The sequence below is a fragment of the Theropithecus gelada genome, chromosome 13, assembly GCF_003255815.1.
Source record: "Theropithecus gelada isolate Dixy chromosome 13, Tgel_1.0, whole genome shotgun sequence".
Classification (NCBI taxonomy): domain Eukaryota; kingdom Metazoa; phylum Chordata; class Mammalia; order Primates; family Cercopithecidae; genus Theropithecus; species Theropithecus gelada.
Genome location: NC_037681.1, coordinates 107,373,946 through 107,396,373, shown reverse-complemented (window position 1 = coordinate 107,396,373; position 22,428 = coordinate 107,373,946). Strand labels below are relative to the sequence as shown.

Below are 22,428 nucleotides of genomic sequence, written 5' to 3'. Positions count from 1 at the left end.
GAATTCCATTAGGCAAGGAAGCAGGCAGCAGCCTTCCTCCCACTATTCTACTCCTCATTCATTCATTCAGAGACCAGCTGCAGACTCTCAGCCAGGTACTGCAGAGTCAGGAAGGCAGTGCATCATAGCAGTGAGGCGATGGGCAGTGGAGTTAGACATGGGTTTGACTTTGGCCTCCTCCCCTGACTAATTGTGAGACTCAATTATTTATTTTCACTAAACCTCAGTTTTCTCATTATTATGAGGAAGATGATGATACCTGTCTCACATGAAGGTTAAAAGTGAGCACTCAAAAATAAATGGCTTATAAGTCACAATAATATAGTCTCTAGGGAGCCAAAATACATAGTGGGTCAGTTCTGCTGTTTTCCTATTTTCTCCCTCCAGCCTGTTAGAAAGTCACTGGGAGTAAGCAGAAGCCCAGGGGCTGGGACCCAGGGCAACCAAAGCCCAGGTGGTTTGCTGTGCTATGGGAACCTGAGCTGTGTGCTCAGACGGAGGATCTCTTTTCCCAGATTAAGCTTCTAGAGAACCATCGTGGCCGGGCGCGGTGGCTCAAGCCTGTAATCCCAACACTTTGGGAGGCCGAGACGGGTGGATCACGAGGTCAGGAGATCGAGACAATCCTGGCTAACACGGTGAAGCCCCGTCTCTCTACTAAAAAATACAAAAAAAACTAGCCGGGCGAGGTGGCGGGCGCCTGTAGTCCCAGCTACCCTGGAGGCTGAGGCAGGAGAATGGCGTGGACCCGGGAGGCGGAGCTTGCAGTGAGCTGAGATCCAGCCACTGCACTCTAGCCTGGGCTACAGAGCGAGACTCCGTCTCAAAAAAAAAAAAAAAAAAGAGAGAACCATCGTGAGTAAGAATGTTCCCTGGGGCAGTGTGGTAAAGGTCAGAGTTTCTCAAGCACTTAGATCCCAGGACCACAGCGTATCAGTGGGTCTTGGAGATGGATTATGGTTTTGGGAAGGCTTGTTTTGCCACACATGGACCTTCTGACATCAGGAAGTTACTGGTTGTTTCAGAGCTTGGAGGCTGATGCTCAGGTCAACTTGATCCATTTTTGGAGACCCACGACATACCTGCCTTATGAGTGTGAATTCCTCTGAATGCTTTGGTTTTTTTAAAGGTCATGTGTATAGAGGTGAAATTGGTAAAATTCACTCTTCTTAGTGTGAGTTTTCATTCTGAGTTTGGGCAAACATACACAGTTGTGTAAACAGCACCACAGTCAGGTATGCAACAGCTCCATCCCTCCCCAAAATTCCTTCACATTCTTGGAGTCAACCCCCACCTCCGAATCTAACTCAGGCAACCACTTATCTGGTGTTTGTCCCTATAAACTTCCCTTTTTCAGAAGAGCATATACCATCCTGGCCAACATAGTGAATCCCTGTCTATACTGAAAGTACAAAAATTAGCTGGGTGTGGTGGTGCATGCCTGTAATCCCAGCTACTCAGGAGGCTGAGGCAGGAAAATATCTTGAACCCAGGAGGTGGAGATTGCAGTGAGCTGAGATTGCGCCACTGCACTCCAGCCTGGGTGACAGAGTGAAACTCTGTCTCAAAAAACAAGAAAAGAAAGAAAGAGCATATAAATGGAGTCATAACGCATGTCGCCTTTTGAGTTTGCTAGTTTCACTCACTGTAATGCATTTGAGACTCCAAATGCTTTTGACTGCAGCAAGGTTAGTGGTTCTGAGAGCAGCCTGGAAAGTCAGTAGCATTCTTATACACCATTAATAACCAATAGAAAATCTAATTTTAAAAATTCATAATGCCGCCAAAAAAACCCCGAAAACCTAAAGTGCCTAGCAGTAAGACAAAACATGTACAAGATCTTTATGGAGAAACTTACAACATATAATAAAAAGACACTAAAGAAGACATGAGGAAATGGAAGCCACCATGTTCACAAAGAGGAAGCTTGAAACCATAAAGATGGTGATTATTCTAGTAAATTTTATGAAAACAGTGAAATTCCAATCAAAATCTAAATAAGGTTTTATGTGGAACTTGACAAACTATCGTGAAATTTACATAGAAAACAAAGGGTCAAGAATAGCCAAGATTCTACATTGAAATTTCTAATAAAAAAATAATGGCCAAGACAAATTTTAAGACTATTAGGATTTATTCTACAGTCATGGTTGTTAATATTATGGTTATTATAAAGACATTGTGGTATAGGTGCATGGTTAGACAGTAGATCAGTCAAATACAGAGCTGAAAATAATACCTATGCATATTGGAAACTTTATATATGACAGGTAGCACTGCAAATCAGTGGGATGGGACAATTGGGATCCATATAGAAAAGAATAAAATTGAATTCCTCACACCATACATAAAGATCAATTCCAAATGAATGAAAATCTAGTATTGAAAAAGCAAAAGTTTAAAACTCTTGTAAAAAAAAGTATACGTGACCAGGATTTTTTCAACAAGATAGAAAAAAGCTAGAAAAGACTGATGTATTTGTCTATATAAAATTTAAAGCTGCAAGAAAATGCACCACAAACCAAGTTAAGAGAACTTATATTGAGGAAAAACATGTGTAATGCATATGTCCAAGAAAGGATTTATACCCAAAATTCATGAAGAATTCCTAAAAATCACTAAGAACAAAATAAACTAATGGAGGGATATAAACAGGGTAGTTAAGCAGCCCAAATGGCCAACAGGCATAAAAAGTTGTTTGACTTCACCTGCCACTGAGGAAACGCAAATCGAAGCAAACATGGGATACCATTTTACACCCATCACACTGACAAAAATCTAAGTCTGACTATATAAGTTTGGCAAGAATGGGGAGTATTAAAATCTTTTACACTTGCAGGAAGGAGTATAAATTGGTATAGTCATTCTGGCAAGTGGTTTTGCATTATCTGCTGTACCTTCTGGCCCAGCAGTTCCACACTACGTAGATACACTAGAGAAGGTCTCAAATGTGCCCAAGGAGACATGTATAATAATGTTCGTCACAGCCCTGTTTGTAAAGGGGAAAAATAGGAAGGAACCTAAGTATGCATCAACAGAATAAACTATAATATGTTCATATAGTAAAGTAGTACACAGTGGTTTAAAAGAATCTAGAAAAACTGGATGCAAGTGGCACATACCTGTAATTTCAGCTACTTGGAAGGTTGAAGTGAGAAATCAGTGAACCTAGGAGTTCAGGACCAGCCTGGGCAACATAGCGAGACCCTGTCTCAATACAAATAAAAAAATAATTTTAGACCGGGTGCTGTGGCTCATGCCTGTAATCCTAACATTTGGGAGGCCGAGGTGGGTGGATCACCTAAGGTCAGGAGTTCAAGACCAGTCGGACCAACATGGTGAAACTCCATCTCTACTAAAAATACAAAAATTATCTGGGCAGGGTGGCTCACGCCTGTAATCCCAGCTACTCAGGAGGTTGAGGAAGGAGAATCACTTGAACCTGTGAGGTGGAGGTTGCAGTGAGCCGAGATTGCGCCACTGCCCTCCAGCCTGCGCAATGGGAGCGAGACTCCATTTCAAAAAATAAAATAAAATAAAATAAAATAAAATAAAATAAAATAAAATAAAATAAAGCAAATAATTTTTTTAAATGATCTAGAAAGACAAGTGTCGGCATGGATTGAATTTCAAAAACATAAGTTTGAATGAAAAAACATATCACAGTGTGATTCCATTTGTAGAATATGTAAACAGGTATAAACACTTCTTTTCTGTTTATGCATGGCTCATGTAGTTAATAAAAACATGGTGAGAGTGATAAACACCAAATTCAGGATAGTGATGACTTTTGGGGAGGAGGAAAAGGATTGTATCAGGAAAATACATATAGGTGACTTCAAATATATCTGCTCTGTGTTACCGTTTTCTCCAGATTAAGAATTACAGCATATTTATTGGAATGCCAAAAGGAGCTGAAGAACCAAGGAGCATTCTTCTGTTAGAGTAGACAGCAAAAACAGCCTTGGAGATTCATTCTCATAAAAAGTGATAAAAATGGATTTATATGTTTTTAGAAAGTATCTTCAGAGAACATAATTTGAAATTATATTTTTATTAACAAAAAGCACAAAGCATAATCAGTATAAATTTTAATACATTTTAATGCTCAGATGAAACTGTGTGCCTTCACGAATTGGAAGACTGTGCAAATTTATTTTCTTGGGTACTGTACATCATTTTTAAAAATTATGAAATAAGGCTGGGTGCAGTGGCTCACATCTGTAATTCCAGCACTTTGAGAAGCTAAGGCAGGTGAATCATTTGAGGCCAGGAGTTCAAGACCAGCCTGGGCAATGTGGAGAAACCGCAGCTCTACTAAAAATACAAAAATTAGCCAGGTGTGGTGACACACACCTGTAATCCCAGCTACTCGGGAGGCTGAGCCGGAGAATCCCTTGAACCTGGGAGGCAGAGGTTGCAGTGAGCAGAGATCGTGCCCCTGCACCCTAGCCTGGGCAACAGAGTGAGACTTTGTCTCAAAAAAAATTATGAAATAAGATGTGTACAGTTTTATATATATTTGTAATTATAAAGCAAGTGCTCAGGTCAAGAAACAGAGTGTTCCACAAGCCCTTGGGTGACATACAACTTCTTCAATGTGATTTGTTTTTTAATGCTATAAACAGCTGTATAAATAGGCTTATTATTTCTCTTACATTTAAAAAAATTAGTCTTAGAAACATATATTGCCAGCATTGATTTTGAAATTTTTAGCACAATTTGGGATTGGGACATGTTGGTGCCACTCTAGGATGCCTGAGAAGACTGTGGAAAATACTGGTTTGTTTCATGGTTTGCAAAGGACTTGGCTATGGTCAGCAACTGCAGTGCCATAGCTTGTAGCTGTGCCCTAGGTCAGCAATCTCTCTCTTCTGGCCAGAGCTCCAGGAAGTTGATAAGCAACTTCAGAGCTGTATTTTCCCTGACATTGGCCAACGGACTTGGTATGTGGTCTTTACCATTTGGGGCCATGCCCCACTATCTGAGCATTTACAGTTTTTCTTGGGACACTGGACATTTTTGAACTCTTGGGGTTCAAAAAAATGATCCTTGGGGTTCAAAAAATGACCCTTAATAGTGGTGAAGAGTCCATGGCCCAAGGACCAGGAAACAGCACACTAGTCTAGAAACTAGGGTTTCTCAGCAGTGGCACAATGGACATTTTGGACTGGATGATTATTTGTTGAGAGGGGCCTGTCCTGTGCATGATAGGATGTTTAGCAGCATCCCTGCCTCTACTCACTGGCTGCCAGTAGCACCCTCTCAGACAACCAGAGTGTCTCCAGACATTGCCCAGATTTCCCTGGGAAACGAGATCACCCCAGTGGGGAGCCACTGCATCAGAGTGTAGTATTCACATGAGACTCATGCTCCCTTCTCGATGCCACAGCTGTGGAAGAGGTGGGTGGGGAGGCAACCTGGATGAAGACACCTAACTTGGAGCAAGAGGAGGAGTGAAGTACAAAGATAAGAGAAATGCTGCAGGCAGATTCATGGAGCCTTTACACAGGGTCGGGGCTTCAGGGTAACAGTTAATGACAGTGGTGGGGAGGGAGGGTGGGTGCAGAGCTGTGAGGTGCGAGCTCCATTCAGAGATAACCGAGAGGAGTGTGTTAGTGCAGAGCCTGGTCTCTCTGGAGGATGGCACTCCAGCCTTCCACCTTCCCTCTGCTTGAGCCCAGCTCGAGCATTAAGGAGCTTTAGACCCTCTTATTTTACTGCATTTTTTCTGACTTTGTAGAAAGTTATGTGAGTCTAGCAAGTGGGCTGAGTTCCTTGGAGAGAGATGGAAATTGCTTGTTACTCAACAGACATTTCAAGCACCCACTTAAAGGGGGAGGTGCTCTGCCAGGCATGAGGGACCCTCCTGATTGCCCAGGACTATGTGATCTGACTAGGGAGACAGACTCAGCCAGCACAGGCCGCCCTGGGAGAAGGCAGGTTCTGTTGTCAGGCTGCCTGGGTTCAGATCCCACCTCTGTACCTGGCTGTTGTGTCTCCTTGGGTGAGTAATGATGCTAAGCCTCAGTGTCCCAGTCTGTAAAATGGGGTAGTAAGAATTCGTTTTCCCTATGTATGTGAGAGGATTAATTGAAAGAATGAGTGCAGCTTGTAGAACAGTGCCTGGCATTAGTGAACACTCAATGATATAATATTATAATATTATTTTAAATGTTTTATTATTGCTGCTACTACATAAGGCCTGTCACAGGCTTAAATAGTTTCAAGAAAACTGTGGGGGCGGTAACCAAAGCCTTCACAGAAGAAGTGGCATTTCTGAGACAGGTCTTAAAGGATTAGTGGTGCTTTATCAGGAAAAACAACAGTTGTGGGATCGGGGAAGATCTTGTGCTACATTCAGACAGAAGAAAGAGCAGCCAGGAAGTCACAGATTGGAAACAAATGTGGTTTAATCAGGGGACAGCTGCTAGCTGCTGGCTCTGCGAACCCGAGGCTGAGGGAGGGGTGGGAAGCAAGGCTGGTGGGGCCAGTGGTGAAGGGCCGTGTGGGGGTACTTGGTCTGAAGGGGCAGAAGTACCAACCCCCTTTGGCTTGAGCCTGCTTCCTTCATTATTTCTTACCTCTAAAATAGGTTAAGAAGAACTGGCCATTTTCATCCCATTTCCCCTTCCCCGGGGCAGTGAGATGCTAAGTGTTACTGAGCTTTTAGAAACTGAAAAGCAAACTCATGTGTGTAGGGACCTTGTGCTGTCACACAGGAGCCAGGCGAAGGATGCTGGCAACCAGCTCACTTCAGAAGAGTCCAGCTGACCTAGCACAGGCCTTCCTGTCTTGCCTTCCTTGCTCCATGACCACTCAGAGGGTGTCATGACACACTGGGGTTCACGGGGATCCCATCAATCGGCTGCTGGGTAGTGCTGTAACTTTCCACCTGTCTCTCCTCTGCTGCTCACATGCTACCTCAGGGCAGGGGCTGGAAACCATCCTGGCAGACATGGGTAATAACCATGGCACCTATGCCCGAGGAACGGTGTATGTATTTCCCCCCAGTCCATGGTGTTGTGCCCAAGGCTTTGCTGAATCAGCCTGGTGCCGTCTGGCATCCACCTCGCTGCTGAGACCTCAGACACAAGGTCACGAGCGTTCCCTCAATGGTGCTGGCTTTGGCTTCCCCATTCTGATACTTCACACAGTGAACACGTTCTTACTGAGCCCTTCCTACTGTGCGGGGGACAGAGGTGTGTTATGAATGAGGGATACCATCTCTGGCTTTGTGGAACACACAGTCTTGTGGGAGAGATGCACCTTGAGCTGACCAAGTGGATACGGTGGACAAGAGCTAAGAAAGGGGCAGGTACAGGAGCTAAAAAGGGAGAGGAGCCCAATCTTCAGGGTGTGACCAGGTCAGGAAAGGCCTCCCTGAGGAAGTGAGGCTCCTGGATACCTGAGAATGCTTAGGAGGGGGCAGGCAAGGAGGCAGTGTGGAGGAGTGTGGGGACTTTCCTCACCAAGGGAGCGATGACCAAACCCAGCAGGCTTCCCCAGCCACCTCCCGCTTGGCCTGCCTGCTGTCTTTGGTACTACCCTCTCTTAAGTGTTTCCCCCTCACCCCCAGTCCTGCTTTTTCTCCTTCCACTATTCTCTTGTACCCCCACTGGCTCATCCTGCTCTTCACACAGGTCATTTCAGCCTTCCTGGAGGGTGGGCGGCTCCCCAAGGTCGTGCACAGTGGTCACAAGAAGTCAGACTTGGAGGAGGCTGGCCTGGCTGGGCTCCAGCCCCTGCCTTACGCTTCCCTGGTCATGAGGCTTTAGACAAGTAAGTGACTGGCTGCTCCGTGCATTGGAGTCCTGTCTGTAAAAGGGGTTCCCTTGGACAAGGCAGTCTAAGTGGGATAAAGCTCTAAAGCACTTCGCACAAGGCCTGTGTGAGTCAAGAGTTAACAGCCCTCTCCCTTTCGGTGCCAGAAACAGACTTGGTTCAGTCAACTTTGTTTTCCCTGGAAACCTGATGATTGTGGAATATCACAGTGTTCCCTGGCAACAGTGCCCATGGTAAAGCTGACCCCTGCTTGGTAAATTGCTTCCGGACTAGGAGTTCTCTGTACAGCCTCTCAATACCCAGTGAACCACAGCTTTGCGTTTCTTCAGTGTGGTGTCTTCTGTAAGTAGGCTGGCTCATTGCAGGGACTCTGAAAGCTCCATCTGTGGGGTTGTCACAGGAGATGTCAGCTCATATAGTGCCTGGGCCAGGCCCATTCCTGCACCTAGTCAGCTTGGCCCTGAGTTGGCACCCTCGGGTGACCTCATCTGTCAGGTGAAAAGATTAAACCTCCAGCTCAATTCATTCATTTACAAATATCTGTTGAGGGATTACTATGGGGTAGGTTCTGGGAACACAGTGTTGAGCAAAACAGATCCATTCTCAGCCCTCAAGGCACTTACGGTGCTGTGAAAAGAAGGCTGTCAATCAAAGCATCGCACAAACAACAATAAAGGAACACCCTGATGATAGGTACATTGTGCTATGAGTGTAGTGAGGAGGTTTGAGCTAGAGAGGCCAGGGAAGAAGAAGTCATACTAGAGCTGGGATATGATGGATGAACAGGCATTAACCAGAGAAAGACGGGGAAAGGAAGACTCCAGAAAGAGAGAACAGCACAGGCAGAAGCTTTCTGGGCGGGGGATAGTGCATGGTGGAGAGAATGAGGGCAGGTGGAACTCTGCCATGCAGGTCCTGAGAGGCAGGGCTGAGCACGAGATCATTTAATGACCCAACACAGCCCTGAGCATAGATCAGTGAGAGCTGCTGCTCAAACACTGTCACGGGGCTGGTATTTTTGCTTCTTCATCTTAAGAGCAACGAGAAACAGGCTAATACAAGATGGGGATGTATTGGTGGGAGGAGGGCTTGGCCTGATTTAATTTACAATATGAAATGTGAAGAGCTTATTCTGGCTGCAGGATGCTGAGATCAAGTCCAAGGGGAGTGAAATTTGAGGGGAAAGGTTTTGATGGAAAAAAAAGCCTGAGGTGTTTGCAGGCTTAATAGAGCTTCAGAGGGGGGTTAGCAGCAGGAGAGGAAAGGCAGCCTTTAATTTCAGGGGTCTTCGTGCCTTCCCATCCCCATTTTTGGCTGCCATGACCCCCAACCACCCTTTCATGTTGCCAAACCACAGATTGAAGGAAGGTGGGTGTGGGCTGTAACAGAAGATAGAGGTGCCCAAGGATGCCCCAGCCACGAGCAGAACACCTTCAGGGCATTCATAAAAATAAATCAAGCCCCACAGCAGCACTTTCTGTAGCTTAGAGAGCTGCTCTTGGCATTGAAGACAGACATTTTCCATTAAATAAGATAAATGAGAAAATCATATTTCTCTTTGTCTCTCTTCCCTCCAGGCTTATATTTGGCACCCTTTACCCTGCGTATTATTCCTACAAGGCTGTGAAATCAAAGGACATTAAGGAATATGTAAGTAGCACTGTGTATTTTGGAGGGGGTTGGCTGGAGTGAGGTCGGGTGTGAAATGTTGGGGGAAGGGGATGCCCTCCTTGCTATGGGCACTGGGAGTAGGGAAAAGGAGTCCCTTCGTCACAGTTCTCATGAGATGTCTCAGGAGTCCTCTTTTCTGTCTAGACCTTCCCTTGCCTAGACCTTCCCCTGCCTAGACCTACAGCATGGAGGTGAGAAAAGCAGGGAGGTATGGCAAGAGGTGGTGGCGTCTGGAACTGGAGGTGTCTCAGCTCTGCCACAAGCCACAAGTGACTTCACCTCTCTCAGCCTTGATTTATTTGTCTGGAAAACACTGTGTAGACCTTACAGCACCATGACGGAGAGACTGTCCAGCATTGCAGGCAGGAGCACGGGTTCTAGAGTCTGGCAGACCTGGGTTTGGTTCCTGGTTCTGCAACTCTGTCCCATTCCATTTCTTTCATTCCATCTCCACAATTCAGGCTCTGTTGCTCTGTAACCTTTTGAGGGCAGGGGATTGTCATCATCCTATATCTGTTTTCTTTTCTTTTTTTTTTTGAGCCGGAGTCTCACTCTGTCACTCAGGCTGGAGAGCAGTGGCGCAATCTTGGCTCACTGCAGCCTCCGCCTCCTGGGTTCAAGAGATTCTCTAGCCTCAGCCTCCTGAGTAGCTGGGATTATAGGTGTGTGCCACCATGCCCAGATAATTTTTGTGTTTTTAGTGGAGATAGGGTTTCATCATGTTGGCCAGGCTAGTCTCGAACTCCTGACCTTGTGATCTGCCTGCCTCGGCCTCCCAAAATGCTGGGATTATAGGCGTGAGCAACAGTGCCTGGCCCCTATATCTGTTTTCTGTAGCACATTGCAGAAGGTGAGCACACAGGAAGGGGATCTGGGAGGACTTACTGGTCAGAGGATAATATCAGTTACTGTTGGATGATCTGGGTGCTCTAGTCACCACCCCTAAATGTGTCTGGCACCTTCAGGCAGGAGAACCATTAGGCCACTGCTGACTGAGAAAGACCTGCTGGGTGGGTGGTGAGGGAAGGGTGTCCTTCCCCATATAGGACACAAACTCAAAGTGCAAAAGGTGTGGATTTTGGCATCAGAACACCGAGGTCGGTCAAGTCCTGGCTCTGACATTTGAATGATGCAGTGCTGGGTAAGTAGCTTAAACTTCCGAGAGCCTAAGTGTCCTCATCTGAACAATGGGGTGGGTAATAGTCATGCCTTTGCCTCTTTTACTCAGATGTCTCTTGGCAGGTTTGGCGTAGGTAAAGAAACAATTCAAAGTGGGCTTAGAAAGTCAGTATTTTCTTTCTCAGATTTCCCAAGAAGTCTTTATGATGAAACCAGCCATCTCCAGATCGACTGCAACCAGAACTCAGCCCCCACCCCGCAATCTCCCACTTTCCCAGAACAACTTGCCTGGGCTTGCACCTTGCTGTTTGTAAGCAGGGAGTTCCAGAGGGGGGCAGTTTTTCTTCTGGAGACCGGGCCTGTGGTATATGTGAGGGAATCTCAGAAAGCACGCTATAAATAGCTGCTAAATTGCAAGCACAGAACCTCCTGATTCAATTGACTTGGCACAGGGCAAAGCATTAGGCAGCCTCTTCTAGCCCTCCCTCTCCCAACCCTTTCCCGCCTGCCAACTGTGCCAGGGAAGGAGGCCTTACCAGGATCACTGTGGTATAAGGTCTAATCCTTTACTTTGCAGGGGCAAAAACAACTCTGTCAGCTCTTCTGAGAGAGATCAAACCCTGGTAAATTGTTTTGCTCTGACTAAACTCACAGAAGCCTGGTTTATGACTAGAATGGCAATTCATTAATTTAGAGTGAAAACCATAATTGATGAGTAGAGCAGCTATTTGTGTTGGCTGCTCAGCACACGCTTTTCCCAGTAGGGAACGTGCGAGAGTTACGATTAGAAGGTTTCTTGGTAAAAAAGGAATCTGAAGAAAGGAGCCGGGTAGTATCAGGGGGGAACTGCCTTTCTCTGCACTCACGCTCCTGTGTTTCCTTCCTGCAGTCCTTTTGACTCATGGGCCTATTTTGTTCAAGAGAGAAACCTGCGAGTTTCCTTAACACACCCACACCCACACACCCACACCCACGCGGTTGGTGACCATGTCCCTTCATCCCTATCTCCTGAGTAATCTTCCAAACCAGGTCTGTCTTCCTTCTCTGCTGCCACTCTCAGAAATGAGATTCTCACCCTTTTCCCTAGAAGGTTGCAATGGCCTCCTATATTAGTTTTTTATTGTCACCATTACAAATTACTGTGAACTTAGTGCTTAAAACACCTGTGTATTATTTTATACTTCTGAAGGTCAGAAGTCCAACAAGTCCCACTAGGTTAAAATCAAGCAGGACTGTGCTCCGTTTGGTGACTCCAGGGGAGAGGTTGTGTCCTTGCCTTTTCCAGTTCCTAGAGGCCATTCCTGCATTGTTAGGCTTGTGCCCCTTCCTCCTCCTCCTTCAGAGCCAGCAACATTGCATCTCTCTGGCTGTTCTTCCATAACCACATCTCCCTCAGGCTCACTGGGAAAGGTTCTCCACTTTAAGGATTCATGTGATTACATGGGGCCACCTGGGTCATCCAGGATACTCTTGCCATCTGAAAGTCCTTAATGCTACAAAGTCCCATTTGCCATATGGGAATTAGGACATGGACATCTTTGGGGAGCCACTGTTGTGCCTATCACACCTCCTAACTGGTTCTCCTGCCTCCTGTCCCTCCTTTCCGACTCTGTTGTCACATGACATCCAGTGCCATTTAAAAATGGAAGTCTATTTATTTCACTCCTCCCGGGTCAATTAATGGCTGCTTATCACCTGCAAGATCAAGCACAAATTTCATTACACAGCATTTAACACCCTTCTTGATCTTGCTCCTCCCTACTTCCCAGCCGCTTCTCTACACATCTTCAGTGCTGTAATCTCAACACTCAAAGTGTGGTCAGTGGCCAGCATTATCCGCACCACCTGGGAACTTGTTTGAATTGAAGACTCGGGTTTGTCTTTCTGTGGAAGGCACAGAAATGGTTATCATGAAGGAAGTTTTGACTCGCATTCCCCTAGAAGTAGGAGGCATGGCATGCCACATGGGGCCACACAGGGGGACCACCAGAGCTGGTCAGGAAGCAGAGGGAGCTCTCCTAAATAAAAATGGGCATTTTCCACAGGATCTCCAATTTAGAAACATTGCTAAGGACATTTATGGCTGCTTATGTCTTCCAACCAAACTTACTGTACCTGGATTCAAGGTGTTGGGATGAAAACTTAAATACAAGGGAATTACGGGAATTTGTAGAATTAACTAGGTAACAAGAGAAAGATACCCAGGAACCGGGGAGGATCCAAGGAGGCTGGGTGATGCTGACGGCCCAGCTCACGCTGTAGGAAAGGGTCTGATTAGGAAACCTCTGCTGAAGTCACATCTTGGACACCGGATGCTTGTACTTTCGAAGCATCCCCTGACAGTGCAGAGTCCTGGATAGGGGCCCAAATAGCAGGACTTGCCTCCCACAAAGATGCTCATGTTGGGAGATGTCTCCCAATTTAGAAGGCTTTGGATGCTGAGTACTCATGGAGAAAAAAAAAATAACCAATACAGCTGACTCTTAGGCTGCCCCAAAACTACATCCACATCCACATCCATTCCTTTACCCATATTTTGGCTTTAAAAACAGGCTTCCAACAAGAATTCTATACAACTCACTCACTTGTCAAATCCAAATTCCGTAAGTTGCTGAGTCCAGCTCCAGGCCCAGTATCCCTGGGCAAAGTCCTCTCCTCATCTGGTTCTGACAAGACCCAACTGTAATATTCAGCATTCCAAACACTGAATTGTTAAGTGAACTGTCACCAGTGCAGCTCACATACTATTTTAGTGGGGAGCGAAAGAATTAAAATATAATTACTTAAAATATTAAAATCTATACTTAACACAGAAAGGAGGAAAATATGGATAGAAGATACAGTCCGTATTCATGCAACTGGTCATGAGTTCATAGCTGTATTTATGACTTTTGTTAAAAAAAAAAGTTTTTAGAGGGTAGAATCATGACTCTTGTATGAATATAAAATGAACACATGTTGAAGATTTTGCTTAACTTACTAATGAGGCAACCAGTAAGGTGTTCAAAGGAAACCCCAAATAACAGACATATGTAGGCAATCAGAAAGGTCGAAATGGATTTGTTAATAAATATTAAACTGATTGCTTGGAAGGTGGGATGGGGAGATCAGTTGTATCTCTGCTGGACAAAATTTATTTGCACCTCTATGGGTGAAACCATATGCATTGCCATCAGTTTTAACTTACCAAGTTGTAAAATAGCTCAAAGACATTGAAAAGCAGGACACCTGCAGAATCAAGATAATTCAGAAGGACATGCTGAACACCTAGCATTCCACAGGACACCCATTCTGAAGTCTTTCTCAGGTTTTCCTGAGGCTTTCCTCTTCCACCATCCAATTCATGCTCCCGTTGCCTAAAGCTAGAGCTTTAGTGGGATTGATTCCTTATCCTGTAATGGGGCCCAAATCTTCATTCCTGAGGAATCTGAGGTCTTGGCAGTTTTTCCTCTGTAGGGCTGTAGTAATGATCCATTGACTTTTTTTTTTTTTTTTTTTTTTTTGATACAGAGTCTCACCCTGTCACCCAGGCTGGAGTGCAGTGGAACAATCTCGGCTCACTGCAACCTCTGCCTCCCGGGTTCAAGTGATTCTCCTGCCTCAGCCTCCCGAGTAGCAGGAATTACAGGCGTGCACCACCATGCCTGGCTAATTTTTGCATTTTTGTAGAGATGGGGGTTCCACCATGTTGGCCAGGCTGGTCATGAACTCCTGACCTCAGGCAATCCACCTGCCTTGGCCTCCCAAAGTGCTGGGATTATAGGTGTGAGCCACCACGCCAGCCAACCATTGACTTTTACCCCTGAACAAGACAGCCCTAGGAGGGCCCCCCAAGGCTGTTTGACTTCCATCTGCTCTTCTTTCTGCCTCATTGTGTAGCAGCAGTCCTGGTTCCCCTTGATAATTAGGATCAGTTACCCCTTCAAAGCCCATAAGCCCCTTTATCATCTATTTCCTACTGGTGTGAGTATTGTGAAGCCACCAGGAGACAATACAAGTCTCTGCTTCCACTTCATTGAAACCATTTTGTATCCCCTGGTGGAAGCATCTATCCCTTAAGTACTAAAATCATTAAGAAGCAGAGATCAGAGGTTTGGGGATGAGAAGCAAAAATGTTGTGAATGGGTTAGAGCAGTGATTCTCAACCTTTAACATGCATATGAATGAACAGGGGATCTCCTTAAAAGCAGATTATATCCAGTAGGTCTGGGGTGGGGTCTGAGATTCTTCATTTCTAACAAGGTCCCAGATGATGCCAACAGTGCTGGTCCATGGACCTCACTTTCATTGCAAGGAGCTGGCATTAGGCTTAATCATAGATTAAGGAACCCTCATTTCCTTGGTTCCTGCACCTTTAGATTCTGGCTAAGAAGCACCACCATATGTTGGTCACTGGTTCAGAGGAGAAACTGCACCCTCCAGCACTGCACACCAATCTCATAAAATGCTGACTCCCACCTGGTTTGCTTTCAGAACCCTCCAGTGCCAGGTAGCACCATATAAGGCCAGCCACTGCAGGGCATTGGGTGCATGGTAAGATCAGTGACTCCCCAAAGCATCAGCCTATTGCCTTATTTCTTTTGCTATAAAGGAGGGTCCTTGATGAGAAGCAGTATTGTGTGGGATGCATCAAAAGGAAAAGGGTAATCCCTGCATCCACAGCTTGCTGTGTGGCTGCCGGAAGCAGAGCAGTAGGAAAAGCAAGTCCACATGCGGAAAAAAATGAATATTCCAGAAAAGACCCTATGCCGCCCACTCCATGAGGGAAGGGACATGGTGGAGTGAACCTGCTTCCAGAAGGCTGGCTGATGCCTTGGGATATAGTATCACCCTGGAGATGCTTGATCACTGCTGCTGGCAACATGGTCTCTGAGCAGTGGTTGTGGCCAGGTCAGCCTTGCTGAGAGGGATGTCACATTGCTGAGCCCGTGTGCTACCTCTTTCACTTCCACTTGGCTGCTTGGTACATGACCCCATTGAACATGCACTATCAAACCTAAGGAAAGAGGCTGGCCGACATCCACAGACCTGACCATCTCATGCACTCGGTCACTAGGAGTCTCCTCTGCCATGGGACCTATTGGTGAGCATAAGCATTGGGCCACCAATATATTTATTCTCTGGGCCCATTCACCTCATTTCCAGACCTCCTCAACAGGAGTCTCTCAGCCTCACTTCTTCCAAGAACCTCATCCTCTAGACAGAGCCTTAGCTGGTGTTTGAAAATGTGCCTGGGATTTGTTTTACTTAGGGATGGAAAGACACCAAGATGTGGAAATGACTGTCATGAAGGAAGAAGTCTAGAAGTGGGAGGGCCACATGCTATGTAAGGTCACATGGGGAAGCACCAGGCCAGTCAGGAGGCTGATGGAGAGTGGGAAACGTGGGCAGTGGCCTTCGTTGTGGTTTCTGTGAGAAAGGTAAGGCAAGACAGGGTAAACAGATTTCACATTGGCGAGGTGGAATCATTTCAGCAGGCTCCAAGGTGTGGCGCTGCCTCTGGTTGTCTGGGACCTGGCTCTGGGGTGGTTATGGTTGGGGAATATTGCTCAACTTGTGGGAACACCATAAAGGAAGTAATTTAGAGTATAGGCTCTGGACTGGTTAGTTTGCATATGAAGGGTGTGCTGGGGCAAGGCTAGCCCTGGAAGGGCAGTCCCTCTGTAATCAGTGAGGCCCCAGATGCCAAAGCATCAAGAACACAGAAAACAAGAAAATGAAGTTCATATACCCGGTGACAGTGCATGAACATTAACTCAGGACATTTTTCCCTCCAGGCTAAGTGCCCTGCTCAAATTCCTGCCCACAAGGGAATTTCACTTCCCCACTCCCCCAGGGTCACCCCTGACTATATAGCCATCCACGGTGAGCTCATACAATCAGATGGTGCAGAGTCATCTGTAAGGCAGGCTTGACGTTTTTCTTTCTGTCATTTGGCACAGGGAATTCCCTGTGAGGCTGAAGTGCAGGGCCCAGATGCGTGAGGGGTGTGAAAGGCTTGAGAAATTGAGTGTGCCTGGTTAGAGGAGAGTCCAAAGGTGAGGTGAGGCTAAAGAAGTGGCTAAGCCTCCTCCTCTGCAGCCCATAGGGAGGCCTTTGGCAGGCTGCCAGAAGCTCTGGCAGTGGGGTAGAATGGACCACGGAATTTCAACCAGCTGCTGTGGCTCGTGGGAGGCCTCCAGGCCACTTCCTACCCTGAGCTCTGGAGCTTCTTGCTGTGGCTGAGGGTCACAGCATCTTTCCCATCTCTTCACTCCTATATCCTGTTCCTGACCAGTTTAGAGAGACTCCCCAGTCATGCTGTCAATGTTCCATTTGCCCAGGAGAGTTACTCCTGAATATTACCTTTCAAATTGGCCATAGCTCCCTCTGTCTATTCTGACTGAAGGCTCACCCAGGCTCCTCATCCCTATCTTGCAGGGAGGTTTGCATAGAATCTTTCAAACATGGAAAATTATGTTTCAAACCTTGGGGAAAATAACTGTCATTTGATTTCCATGAGGAATGATGGAGAAAACCATTTCCTAGTAATTTTAGATGGATGTGGTTTCCATCTCTGAGTCACCAGTGTTCCTTTGACCTTGTTAGCCTCAATGAATCATTCTCAGCTCCTTCTTTCTGCATGAAAGTATTTCAAAGGAGTGCATCATGGGAACTTCTTCAGGAGAATGCATTAAATCCCCTCTCAGACATGGCTGCAGCATCTCTGTCCATAGCCTCAACCTCCTTCCTGAGTTTGGTCTAGGAGTCTGTTGGTCATTCTTCTTGGCTGTCCTGAGCCACATAAAGTTCAAACTCTTCTACCTAAATTGGCTCTTTCTTTACTTTCTTGTTGGTGCAAGTGGCCCCATAATTATCAGTCACTGATGCCCTGACTTCACCAGGTACCTTTTTTCCCATGTTTATGGAGTAATCTACTCAGTAGGCACTCACAGGGAGCATCTGTTGCCTCACAAACTGTCTAATTCTGTCTTTTCTTCTCAAAAAGCCATCTAGACAGTCTTTCTCAAAGTATATTCCTTCTTAGCCTTTTGAAACCATTCTTTCTGTCCCATTCACAGTGCCAGTATTCTAATCTGGTCGTTTGAAACATACTCATTCAGTACCTACTATATGTCAGGAACTGTTCTGGGTACTAGAGATATAATGATGTATAAGAAGAACTGGTCTCCACCCTCTGGGAGCTTACAGTGTATTGGGAAAAGCAGGGGAATAAACAGGTACTTTCAAAGCAGTGTGATAAATGTTATGACAGGGAATGTGTGTGGTACTACAGAGAAAGACAAGGAGAGGGTACTTACCCAAACTTTGGGTACGTCCTAGAGGAGGTCATGTTTTTGCTGAGATCAGAGGGCTGAAATCAGAGGCAAAATAAAAAGATGCTCTGTTGAGAATTGAAAGATTCGTTATGGTTGGAGTGGAAAATGTGAGAGGGTAGGGGTGTGGATAAGCTTTTGATGAAACTAATTAGGGGCCAGTTTGCAGGTGTGGTGGATCACACCTGTAATCCCAGCACTTTGGGAGACTGAGGCAGGTGGATTGCTGGAGCTCAAGAGTTCAAGACCAGCCTGGGCAAAATGGTGAGACCCTGTCTCTACAAAAAATACAAAACAACTAGCTAGCCTTGGTGGCATGCACCTATAGTCCCAGCTACTCAAGAGGCTGAGGTGGGAGAATCACTTGAGCCCAGCAGGTCGAGACTGCAGTGAGCTGTGTTAGCACCACTGCACTTCAGCCTGAATGACAGAGTGAGACCCTGTCTCCCCTCAAAAAACAAAAAACAAAACAAAACAAAACAAAATAGGGGCCAGTTTATGCTAGGCCTCATAAGCCAATGTAAGGAATTTGGGCTTTATCTTAACAACCATAAGGAACTATTGAAGGCTTTAAACTAGGAAAGAGAGTCACCCACTTTAGGCTTAAGAATTTGGTTTTGTTGTTGTTGTTGTTGTTGTTGTTGTTGTTATTGTCGTTTTGAGACAGGGTCTTGCTCTGTTACCAAGGTTGGAGTACAGAGATATAATCACAGCTCACTGCAGCCTCGACCTGCCCAAGCTCAGGTGATCCTCCTGCCTCACCCACCCTAGTAGCTATGACTACAGTTGTGTATCACCATGCCCAGCTAATTTTTCTGTTTTTTTATAGAAACAGGGTTTCACCATGTTGCCCAGGCTGGTCTCAAACTCCTGGGCTCAGGTGATCCACCTGCCTGAGCCTCTGAAAGTGCCTCAGTTCAGGCAAGAGCCACCATGCCTGGCCTTAGGAAAATCATTTTGGCTGGAATTTGGAGGATGGATTGTGAAGGGGACAGAGGTGTAAAGGCCAGCATAAAGTTGTAACTCTATTCTAAACAGGAGGTGGTGGTGGTCTGAAGTAAGGAAATGGCAGAGGGGAATGGAGAAAATAAGATAGGTTCAAGAAAAAAACAAGAGGGTAGAAGTGACCAAACTTGGGGACTGGTTACCCGTGTTAGGTGAGGAATGTACAAATTTCCCTAGGGACAGTGTCTAGTCTAGAGTTAGAAGCAGATGTCTAGAACAGAGCCCTGGGGAGGAAATGAAGAGACAGAGAAGAAGTGGCAAGAAAAGCAAGTGGAAAACCAGGACAATTGTGGTGTTGGGAGAGCTTTTCAGTATGTGATTGTTTCACTAACAGTTGAAAAGTCAAGCAAACCAGGTAAAAACTGAAAAGAGGTTTCTTACCCTTCCTTGAAGTATGTCACAAAGTGGAGGCCCCAGTGAGAACAATTTTGATGTAATGGATGCACTGCAGTGAGCAAGTGAGGAATGAGAAAGTAGATCCTGCAAGTGTAGATGACTCAATGGAGATGTTTGTAGCTAAGGGTTGCATCAAGGAAAGGGATTTTTAAAAAATTTTCTGAGATGGAGTTTCGCTCTTGTTGCCCAGGCTGGAGTTCATCTTGATTCACTGCAACCTCTACTTCCCAGATTCAAGCAGTTCTCCTGCCTCAGCCTCCTGAGTAGCTAGGATTACAAGTGCATACCACCACGCCTGGCTATTTTTTTTTTTTTTTTTTTTTTGTATTTTTAGTAAAGATGGGGTTTCACCATGTTGATCAGGCTGGTCTCAAACTCCTGACCTCAGGTGATCCGCCCACCTCAGCCTCCCAAAGTGCTAGGATTACAGGTGTGACCTACCATGCCTGACCAAGGAAAGGGATTTTTAAAATTGTTATCATTGTCTTTTTGCTCTAATTGAAGACCCAAAGCATGAATTGACTACTAAAAATAAAAAGCCTATAGAGAAGGAATTGAGGCTCCTGACAATGTGTCTGGATACTGGTGTTGAGAATTCCCAGATCCTGAGCCCCAGCAGGCTATAGACTTTACAGTTGGACAAAACCTCATTTGCCCCCTGCTAAGGAGTCAGTCCTGCTATAGACAGCCTTGGCAGTGCTGTCTCAGACAGTAGTTATTTGATGGACTAAACCTACCTTGTTTTTCTGATAGAGAAGATCTGTAAGTAATCCATTGAGAAACATGTTTTAGAGTCACAAAGACAACAGGGATTCACCAGAACAGCTTTCATTTTTGAAAGATGTTTTTGCTGGGTATAGAATTCTTGGGTGACATTTTTTTTTCCTTTTAGCACTTTAAAGATGTTGTTCCATTTTCTCTGATATTCATTGTTTCCAATGAAAAGTCAGCTATAATTCTTATTTCCATTCTCCTGTGTGTAATGTTTCTTTCCATCCTCTCTGCTTTTAAGATTTTCTACATGGTTAGGATTATTTTTTTCTCTTCTTTTCTTTCTTTCTTTTTTTTTTAAAAAACAGTTTTACTATGACTGCCCTAGGTACGGTTTTCTTTTTCTTTGTATTTATCTTGCTTGGGATTCACTGAGTTTCCTGGTTCTTTGGGTTTGTTTGTTTGTTTGTTTGTTTGTTTGAGACAGAATCTTGCTCTGTTGCCCAGGCTGGAGTGCAATGGCATGATCTTGGCTCACTGTAAACTTTGCCTCCTGGGTTCAAGCAATTCTTGTGCCTCAGCCTCCCAAGTACTGGGACTACAGTCACTCACCACCATGCCCAGCTAATTTTTACATTTTCAGTAGAGACAGGATTTCACCATGTTGCCTAGGCTGGTCTAGAACTCCTGGCCTCAAGCAATCCACCTACCTCAGTCTCCCAAAGTGCTCCCATCATGCCTGATCAGGGTTTGTTATTTTTGATCAAATTTTAGAATTTTGTAGCCAGTATTCTTCAAGTGTTTTTTTGGTTCCATTCTCATGTTTCTTTCCTTCTGGAATTCCTATTACCTGTATGTTAGACTGCCTGATGCAGTTCAACAGATATTGAGCCTCTCAGTGTTGTTTTCCAATCTAGGCTTTAGTCTGCGTGGCTTTCGTCTGGATTTGTCTTCAAATACACAGATCTTTTCTTTTGTTGTATCCAATCTGCTGTTAATTCTGTCATACTGTTTCATTTCAGATATTGTGCTTTGAATTCTAGGATATCATTTGTTTCTTTTTTAAGAGTTTCCTTCTTTCTCTTGAAATTCCCCATCTCTCCACTCATTATATTCACATTTTCTTTTAGATTATTTAACATAGTTATACTTTTTAAAGAAAAATATGGCCAGGTGTGGTGGGTCACACCTGCAATCCCAGCACTTTGGGAGGCCAAGGCGGGCAGATCACCTGAGGTCGGGAGTTCGAGATCAGCCTGACCAACATGGAGAAACCCTGTCTCAACTAAAAATACAAAATTAGCCAGGCGTGGTGGTGCATGCCTATAATCCCAGCTACTTGGGAGGCTGAGGCAGGAGAATCACTTGAGCCTGGGAGGCAGAGGTTACAGTGAGCTGAGATTGCACCATTGCACTCCAGCCTGGGCAACAAGAGTGAAAATCCATCTCAAAAAACAAACAAACAAACAAACAAGAAACAAAAGAAAAATAATACTGAACACATCCTTTTCCTCCTAGGATAAGTATCTTGTTATGTGGTGACAAAACAAAAGTTAGTTTTCATAATAAAAGCTTTGTTAATAAGTTGCTGTAAATTTGCTTATCTTCTTTGTGAAGTATCTGTTCAAATGTTTTGCCCATTTTTTAATTGGGTTGTTTGTTTTCTTATTGTTGAGTTTTAAGAGTTCTTTGTATACGGTGAGTACAAGTCCTGAATCAGATATGTATCTTGCAAAATATTTTCTCCCAATCTGTGGGAGAAAATTGAGTTGTTTTCTTATTGTTGAGTTTTAAGAATTTTTTGTATATTTTAAATATAAGTGCTTTATCAGATATGTATTTTACAAATATTTTCTCCTAGTCTCCTTGTTCTCTAAATGTTATCTGTGCAGAGCATAAGTTTTTGATTTTATTATTATTTATTTCCTGACCACCTATTACCATCATGTCCTGCACTAGTGTTTCAGGTTTATTTTTAAATGTCCTTTGCTGGGAGAAAGGGTCCATTCGTTCAGTTGGGAGCTTAAAATTTTATTTTTGGCTTACAATCCAGTATGTAGGTGGTTTGCTGGTAGCCTAAGAATCAAAAGAGCAATGTAAAATTGATACTTTGGCTTTGTTAGAATTCCTCACCTCACAGGGACTTCAGACCTCACTAGACAAATTGTAATATTGTCAAACCAAGGTAAAATATTTAGGACATTTGTCACTGAATGCCACAAAGTGTTATAATCTAGGAGTTAGCTAATTTTGCGGATGAAATGGTCTGTGACAACAAATTTAACTTAGACAATTTGGGGGACTAGTAGGATATTTTCCACAGTGGAGTCCAGTGTCAAAAGATAAAATTACAAATTTAGTTTAAATACCTCAGTTGGCTTTATTGTGAGCCTAGAATTGGGCAACACTTCATTCTATAAAATAG

At 44.8% G+C, this 22,428-nt stretch overlaps 1 protein-coding gene across 6 annotated transcripts in view; it reads left to right on the top strand.

Moving 5' to 3' along the window:
* The window catches only part of REEP1 (receptor accessory protein 1), a 123,632-nt gene that overhangs the window by 47,964 nt on the left and 53,240 nt on the right, over positions 1 to 22,428 (top strand). For 4 of the 6 annotated variants that reach the window (XM_025353702.1, XM_025353703.1, XM_025353706.1 and 1 more), the window contains exon 2: positions 9,363 to 9,435. The exons of 1 other annotated variant lie outside the window; for it this stretch is intronic. In XM_025353702.1, the coding sequence (XP_025209487.1) occupies positions 9,363 to 9,435 (73 nt within the window). Of the gene's footprint in view, positions 1 to 9,362; positions 9,436 to 11,464; positions 11,605 to 22,428 lie in introns of all 6 variants that reach the window. One more of the 6 variants, XM_025353704.1, reaches the window with a different exon arrangement.